The sequence below is a fragment of the Necator americanus genome, chromosome III, assembly GCF_031761385.1.
Source record: "Necator americanus strain Aroian chromosome III, whole genome shotgun sequence".
NCBI classification, from domain to species: domain Eukaryota; kingdom Metazoa; phylum Nematoda; class Chromadorea; order Rhabditida; family Ancylostomatidae; genus Necator; species Necator americanus.
This window is the reverse complement of record NC_087373.1, coordinates 37,252,116-37,260,964: the sequence shown is the minus strand read 5'-3', so window position 1 is coordinate 37,260,964 and position 8,849 is coordinate 37,252,116. Positions and strand designations below refer to the sequence as shown.

Genomic DNA, 8,849 nt, shown 5'->3' with positions numbered 1-8,849 from the left:
TGTGCTCAAAGGAGTATATTACGACTAGACGTATCGGTGGAAGACGTTTCTACAACAGACACTGCACTATCAGACGTACCCGATGAAGTTTACTCGGTTTGTTGCCACGCCGGTGCATCCACACTCGTAGCAACACATCCCACAACGTGGTTCCAACGAACGAACGGCTGCAATTGCAGGGACGCGGTGGAACAAGCAGTTATGATCTTGCTGGGACCCTTACTCTTTTCTACAGTCCAGTTACAGCAAACAGAGCTTTCGCCTCGGTCACAACCGTTATGTCTACCCCACTCCCCTTGGAACGCAGCCGCGTATGTAACTTCAGGCACTTTTGGCCTGGCCATGCGTGCGTTCGCAGCTTTTAGTCGTCAATCTCGGGAATTTTGTCTGAGAACCCCTTCATCTGATCATCACTTCCGATAACCCGTTTGGTCAAAACGACCTTACTCCTCATTGAATATGTAGGAAAATTTCTACGCCTCCTTACGTGCGTACGCAGTACATCAGGCAAGGTGTGACTACATGGGACTAATATTTCTTTCGACAACAACAAACGGAGCACAAATCATAAGGATAAAGGATAAAGCGCACGGCGTTGATCAATCCCTATGGAGGTGGGCCTACGCTATCTAGCCTTCCAGACTTCTTGCCGATATGCGAAGTCAGTGTTTGTATCCTCCTAGACAAGTCTGGTAGCAATTTATCGACCCCGAAGGGATAAAAGGCTTGCTTTGCGCTAGGGTGGATTCGACAAATCATGAACGGAAAAAATCTGCTATAAATCCTAAAAATCTCATAAATTTTTCACTCAGGGAAACTTTGTTCTTGTGAGTACGTGAATTTGCTCGCTTCTTGCAAAGCTTTTCATCACAGCTTTTTTTGTTTACTTTACATGAAATTCCATTTCGTCCCATATGAAAACGCCTCCAACACTGTGTCATCATCTCGCACCCAAACAGAGCCCAAAGGCCCCTATAAATAAACTGCAAACGAAGCAGAGCCATCAACTGGAGAATGTTCCGTTACTTGGTCCTTGTAATTCTATGCCAGGTAAATACAAACTTGCTAAGCACTATTCTAAAGTGTTCTTAAGGTGTACTCAGGTGCCGAGTATGAAATGAACGGGTCCCTTTCCCCCCAAAATTTTATACAAAATCCTGAACAAAATATCACTTAGCAAAGTGTTTAATTAAGTGAAATCTGCAGGGAAGTCATTCTGAAACTGGAACATCTTCTACTCCCGATTGGTATAAAGTCAAAATGATGACCACAACAGGAGAAACAACAGAGGTTAGTTCTTTACTGACCATTTAACGAAATGAAATCTCCTCACGGGAAGGGACCCATTTTTTTTTCGAAATTATAACCTGACCTCGGCACCTGAGCATAGATGACCTTAATAACACAATGATTTGTGTGAATAGCGTTGTGTTAGTCAAGGGATGCTTTATAGTGACACTTGTCTTCTGTCGTAAACTTTGCATTAGTTGATACGACTAAACGAGGATACCTATACTTGCCCAAGGTGAGCGCTCTATCTCTATAGTCGGGTCAAAACGACATGAATCACGACGGTAGTTGCGGTGCATTTGCGAACGCGCTCGAAACTTTGCGCTGGAGGCAATTGGGGCCGGGTTGGGACCGTCGCAAACTACAGTGATGAGTGGTGTCGGCAAGGACTTCGGCACGCTCCCAGCCTCCACGCTCCACCGATGCGCCTCAAGAGAAGCCGCGTACGCAATTGCGTACTTGCTTCATTTGCTGTCGTTTTGACCCTACTATACAAGGCTGCCAACACCCCCCACAGCGGCGCGATCACCCCTGGACACCACTGTGCAAGAACAGTATGCATCGATATCTGTTCGATGTACCGACTAGTGCAAAGTATACGACATCAAAATTTCCCCATGCTGCCTTTAAAGGATATTTCACTGTGCAGGCATTCGCCTTTCCGGACTGGCCTACTGCGCCAAGAATTGACGTCACCTTGGAGCCGATTCATGGAAACGAGTTGGAGACAGACGAAGACTTCCGAAAAATGGTAGGTCTATTTCTATCCCGTGAGGACTGACAGCCTCCACACCTCCATCCCCGTTGCAGTTCTCCGACTTCGGCAAAGAGAACAATATTCATTTCAACGATCGCAACTTCCAACGAATGGGAAAAGTTTACACAAAAGATGGGTGGATGCTAATATATGGGCTGCGAGGTGTTGATTGCCTAATGGTGATGACTTTTGCTTCGTACTGGACTTTATCAGTCAATAAATCGATGTTTCCAGTTCCAACAGTTCTTACTTGGGATTAAATCGTACGAGTACAACATCAAGCACGCCTACGCCACCTGTGACCGCCTGAAATTCTCCATTTGTTTGACATTTTCTTGCATGGGTCGCAATCACACTGAAGTCTTCTACTCGTAGTATGGATGAATAAAGCATCTTATAGCTGGTCTTGATTGCCAATGTTCGAGAGAAAAAAAAATTCTAGAACTTTCGAGTTATCTTTACGCCAAATCGGTAATAACGTTGTAGTACATCTGCCGAGCGAAATATTCTAATTCCGGTTGAAAGCACCTATCCCGGCTAAAATGAAGTTGGAGGGGGATGGGCACCCAGTGGCACCCTTATTTCTCGAAATAAATAACTAAATCAAACGGGGCCCTAAGGCTCAAGCACTAGTCTTAGAGGATCTATGATATTTAAGTTAAAGGTACTAAGGGAGAAAAGTAAGTTAGAGCGTCCAGAAATAAGGGTGCGAATGAGTGCCCCTAACTACTATTTCCCCCTATCCCTCCTTTAAAGTAGAACAAAAAATCGTCCACATTCTCAGAGATTTTTGGAAGCTAATTAAATGCTAAATTTAGTCAATAAAAATAGCAAATAGTTGAAAATGTATCTATAGTCCAATAAAATGTAGAGGTATTTTTAAATGGTTATCCATGGTAACTTAATCCCACCTTAATTTCTTAATTTTTGAATAATTTGATTTTTTGATTTCCTTGAGGGTCAAGCGCATTCTGGACAGGACACGTACATTTCGAAAGACTATTGTCGTTGTCAAAACGTAAGAAACGTAACAAAGAAATTTTAAACACAGAATATCTGCCCAGTACAAACAAATACACATAAACAAACTAAGAAATTACAGCATCTCTTAACACTTGAGGAGTAAACTGTTTGGTTCCGTTCCGAAAAAGCTAAAAAAGTTGATGATTTGAAGAAAGAGTTTCAGTTTCAGAACAACCCAAAACTACCTATAAATAAATAATATTAAGTAATAAGCAAAATATAACTAACAGAATAATACTGACTATGAATTCAACGTTGCCCTTCGGCTTAGTTCGATTCAACTTTGTCGAAAATATACTTCCAAGAAAGACTTATCAAAATTAAGTGATAAATTCTTTACATTGTTTATTCCCGCTCAGGACTTATGTTGTAATCAAGCGTGGAAAATGATTTGTGTAATTTCGCGTGAACGCTACACGTACGCCGCTCAGAACCGCTCGTAAACGGTCGCCAGTGCGTAAATATGGCGCTGCAAATGAGCATGAGATTCAAGAGTATGGACGGAACTCAAGTTTTCCGAGTTGTGCAAACGCTTACAGCAACAGATTCGTTTAAAGGCATCGCCCTACGAATCTAGGGTGGTCGGGTTTTCAGATGGGTTATGTCTGTACGGGGTCGTAGATTATGGAGAGAAGGCGATTCCAATCATTTCTTCCTAATTGCCGTAAAAACGGCCAGGAAGATGCGGCTTCGAGCGTCCCGGGGCGCTGTTTTCTAGAACCAGTTCGATTGGAGCTCGTCAGCCTTCCGGCCGTTTTTTTTACGGCAATTAGGAAGAAGTGGACGGAATCACCCTCTTCCCCATAATCTACGGCTCCGTACAGGCATAACCCACCTGAAATCCACACCACTCCAGATTCGTGGGGTGATCCATTTAAAACACACGAATCACAAAAATAAAATCACAAAATCGGGAACACAAGCACCAGTTCATGCCATCTTTCCGTTTAAATGAAAAGAAAGCATCAGAAAACGGAAAAAGGAGTATTTCTCCACCTCAAGAGTGTTCATAAAGTGATAAAGTCCATGTCTCACCTACAACTATGACCTACACGTCATTAAATTGTAAACTCTTGGAGGAAAAATAGTTGAGGGAAGCAAATTTAACCGCGCTATTATTTCTGGAGGCTCTACCCTCTTTTTTCTCTTAGTAGTTTTAGCTCGCATGTCCTAGAGATCCTCTAAGACTAATGCTTAGGCTTTAGGGCCCTGACTGATTTAGTTATCTACTTCCAGAAATGAGAACGCGGTTGTGTGTCCCCGCCCAGCTTCACTTTACCCAACATTTGTACATGATAATAAGTAGTAGAATTAATAGCTAACCTTCTAAGCTGCTCGGGAAAATCCGCAATGTCATTTCACAGCTAACGTGACACAGACAAAACAGAAAACGCCTGAAACGACGTAAAAAGGAACAATGTGCGTTCAGGGAATGGTTATGAGCGATGAGCACCACAATATCCTGACATTGGAGGCTGAGTGCTATGCCAGGCAACTGACAGATTACTGGTAAGTCTCGGAGGACGATGTAGGACGTGCGTTATCTATTAAGCATCCATCATTGTTGCAAGCCCTCTGTGAGAGGCATTATGAGGTCTGAATGGCAGTGAGGTGCAAAGCAAAGACGAACGAATGTCGAGAATGAAGGGAGGGAGGGAACCAAAATGGCGAAAGAAAACAAAAACGAGGGTCCTGAAGCTCTAACTTACTTTTCTTCTTTTAGTAACTTACGTTTACATGACGTAGATCCTCCAAGACTAATGCTTAGGCCTTAGGGCCCCGAATGATTTGATTATTTACTTTGAGAAATAAGGGCGCCACTGAGTGGCCCTCCCCCACCCCTCAACGACACTTTACCCATCTAGAGTTAGAGTTAGAGTAAAAACGAAACAATAGCGGAGAGAAGGCGAGGTGATGGAAGAAAGAAAAGCAGTACGCCGGTCCACATCCTATCAAAGATATATATTCGGCGGTGAAAGGGCAAATAAATAAATAGAATTGAAATGAATCTATCGTTACTCCCTTTTTGCACACGTGCTACGTCCATTATTAATTGATTGGTTCCCTGACGCAAAGTAGGTGCGTCTTCCTTGCGAGACCTACCTGCTTCTCGTGCAAACAGGACATGCCCAGTCTCGGTACTACCTTGATATGTATATACGCCATTATTTCTGTCCGATAGCAGCATATCCAAACCAATTCCCATCCCATTTATCCGCCGAAGTGTGCTTGTCCAGTTGGATAAATTGTACTGGATACATCCGTGTCCAGTTAAATTTATCCAGTCGGATAAATAGAGCTAGGCATATCTGTGTCCAGATCCGTTTTAACCTCATGTGCTCATTTTTACTCGGGACGACTGGGGAGAAAGCGGAAGGAAAGGAACAGTGGTTCAGAGAAAAAAAGCCTCAAATTTAATCCCCTGTCCACTAATGATTGACAGTTAAGAGATTTTGCAGGGAGGGACTTGACATAATTTGAAAAATTAAATAGAAAATTTTCAAAGATTTAACTCCATCTGGTGACTACGCTTACGGCATTACATCACGTTCTTCTTTCCGCTTTCTTACCATTTCTGCAAGTCGGTACGGTTAGTCTCTGCAAAACATGTGTACTACCAAAAAAATTCACTACTAAATCCTCAAAGCTGGTAGTACACTAGGTAATTGGGGCCTGTGTAAAACAAACATTTGCGGAGAACACAATAATAACCCTAGCCATGACCCTTGCAGTCCCTAGGCGATAAAAGTCGTGCTTAGAGGCAGCGTATCACGATTCTGACGTGCTCCGGAACACACATTCATCTTTTCCTAATCGTCGTAAAAAAAAACCACATGGGCACCTCTCTAGTTCCTACAAGGTACGCTAGAACGCGCCTCTATGCAAAGGTTTCGGTACCCTCATTAGCCTATAATTTCGCTTGAAGAGGCTGATGAGAAGACCTCATTAACCGTCGACCGCTCGCACGTGGGCACGGTGCGTTCGCAAGAGTGGCGCGTTGCGATGGAAATCGTTGTAAAAAGGCGTCTTCTACGGCTAGGGAAAGATGAGCGGAACCACGTTGGGTCACGCAGTTAACCAACCAAACTCTTCCCTTTCGCTGTGCGTTTCGCAACACCCCAAAATTGTTATGTGCTGTCTTTAGGAGCGCTTAAAATACGAAATTAAAAAAAATGAAAATTGCATAGTAGGTTAACAGTTCGGCAGAAAATTTTCTCACATCTCCAACCTCTCCGTTTCCGAAGAAATGGTCAATATCTTAAATTCAAAAAAAAAATCTTGTCATGGTCAATAACTTGAATCAATTCCAGTGGTTGGAAAAGAAATAAACAGAACGTCTCTTTCCAGCAAATAAAATCATGTTGCGTTTACCAAGCTTTAGTCCTAGAAAAACTAACCACAAACCCCAGGGCTAAGAAGGTTGCCCGTAGTAAAAACCGAAACCTAAGACTCTAAATGTAGCTCTAACAAAAGAAACAAGGTTAATTTTGTAGTCCACCACAACACTATACTTTATGTTAGTACGATTTTTTGTTGGAGGTTAGGTTGTATGAAAATTTTTACGATGCAGTGCTATCTGTTACGAGAAAAAGCCAACCACTACAAACGAAAGTTGTAAAAGAAATGGCGTAGATAACTACTTAACGATGAAATAAAATAATAACAGAAAGATTAAAAGAAAGCGAATTTAAAACATAACCACGAAAAACAGCACAACATTTGCCTCTCCAGCAGAATCCTGAAGAAAAAACACAGAACTAGAAAAGTACCTTCCTGCTTCAAACTATGTAAAATAAACAGTGACAATAAGGATAGTACACTAGGGTCAAAACGACACGAAGCACGGTGCAATGGCGTACGCGGATGCGCTCGAAGCGGCGCGTTGGAGCGTAGCTGTGAGGTTCGTGATGGGACCCTTGCTAGGACCACCCAGAGCTGCAATTTGCGATGCTTCGTTCCGCCTCGACTTCAACCGTTGTCTTCATCGGACGCGCCGCTTCGAGCGCAGCCGCTTACGCAACTTCGTCGTGCTCCGACCCTACTATGGATCCACAAAAGTGGCCAATAACACAAGTAACACAAAAACATACATGATAAAGAAGAAATATTTATGTTAAAAAAAGAAAAACTACGGAAAAAGAGCAGGTAACAAGCGTCAATCAATATTGGCTGCACTGATGACTTCACCGGTTACTCAGTAAACATCGATACTACCGTAGTTTGATCATTGTGATCTACACGAACTAAGTCTACTGTATGAGTTTAAAATTTTTGAGTAAAACTTTGCTCTCGTATGAATTCTCAGAAAGAACATAAAATTGAACTGTATTCCAAAAAAAAAGAGAGAAAAGAATATGATATGAAGCGCCACCGTTGATCCTCTTGTCTGATCAGGGTAAATAAAATTGAAATACATTACTGCGGCCTCGTTTCACGTTCGAGCAATTGCCTCATTTTCAAGTAAATATTTTGTTAAGGATTGTGGTGCAATATTGCGTAAGATCTTCTTGGAAATAATCCATTTCGTCATCAAACATCAAACATGTGGAAAAAAATTCTCACTTGCAACTTCAATTTTCCCCGCAGGACCCCAGACAAGCTGTGCTTATACTTCATCGCAATGCGGTCGCCATGCGGCTCAGAGTTGTACGCTCTCATATCACTAGCAGACGTACGAATACGTAAATATTGGGTTTTTCACGCAACATTTCTTCCATGTATAGCAGGATCAAAACAACATGAAGCACGGACAGTTGCGAAAGCGGCTGCGCTCGAAGTGGCGCGGTGGAGCGCAGCGGTTGGGATCGTGCAAGGACCGCCACCCATCTCTGCAGTTCGCCACGGTCCCACCTCGGTTCCAACCGCTGTCTAAGCCGCAACGCTTCGAGCGCGCAGCCGCTTGCGCAGCTGTCCGTGGTTCATGTCGTTTTGACCCGACCATATATACATATGTGTATGCAACGCTTGCGTTGCGTCGCACATTCAAACGTATGCGCATGCGTCATTTTGCGACATGCTTTCGTACACCGTAGTCGATTGCATCGCGATGAGGAAACGTCTGTACCACTATTCTTAAGAAAAAAAAAAACATAGGGAGCTTCTTCGAAATCTTGATCTGGACCCACCTCGACCGTCATCGCTGGCTCCATCGCGCCGCCCCTAGCGCAGCCGCCTACGCAACTGCACCAGATCCCAGTTCGTTTTGACCTGACTATGTTCATTGTTATAAATACAACTATTACGTCGCCTAATTTCTTCCCTATTTTACACATGTCTCCTATGGATAGTATCCTTTATAAATCATATAGAATCTTGTCAGAAAGACCTGAGTTTATGGTGCAAAATGGCGTAAATGGTTATTTCCAGGACAGTTAAGTTTGCAGCGGCTTGCAGAGGTCCACAGGGTTATCACTGCAACTTTGGTGGCTCCCTAGCTTGTTGTAGAGCCAAGAGTTGGTCCCGCCGCGCACGCGTCTACTGTAGCTACGTGAGAAGGGCAGAGCGCTAATGCGTGGAGGCCCTTCCTCTATTCTTTTCTTTTCCTTCTTTCTTTTTTAGCCCGAACTATGGAAATGGCTCGATAAACCGGAACCGGACCGGAATGTTGTTTTACTATATTCACTGCTGGTGAAGGTCTTAAGACTGCACTTCGAAGGCGAAAGTGAAGGGAGGAACATTTCCAAGTTAATCTTACATAGCATAAGTCTAACGATAAGGTGTCATATGATGACGTAGGAGGGTTCCTCAAAGTCCATGGGCAGGAATGTCAAAAAATGAG

General features: G+C 43.2%; 1 protein-coding gene across 3 annotated transcripts; it reads left to right on the top strand.

The window, feature by feature from the left end:
* Positions 1-1,014: 1,014 nt before the first annotated feature.
* On the top strand, positions 1,015-2,422 carry RB195_012177 (uncharacterized protein; the record flags this gene model as incomplete). 3 transcript variants are annotated; one of them, XM_064193919.1, is made up of 5 exons in its annotated part: positions 1,015-1,050; positions 1,207-1,290; positions 1,940-2,041; positions 2,101-2,226; positions 2,282-2,422. In XM_064193919.1, the coding sequence occupies 5 exons, from the start codon at positions 1,015-1,017 to the stop codon at positions 2,420-2,422; spliced, it is 489 nt and encodes a 162-aa protein (XP_064051503.1). The 3 variants fall into 3 exon arrangements, with proteins under 3 accessions (XP_064051503.1, XP_064051502.1, XP_064051504.1); XM_064193921.1 differs by lacking the exon at positions 1,207-1,290; XM_064193920.1 differs by lacking the exon at positions 1,015-1,050 and having other exon boundaries at positions 1,261-1,290.
* Between the last annotated feature and the right edge of the window lie 6,427 nt (positions 2,423-8,849).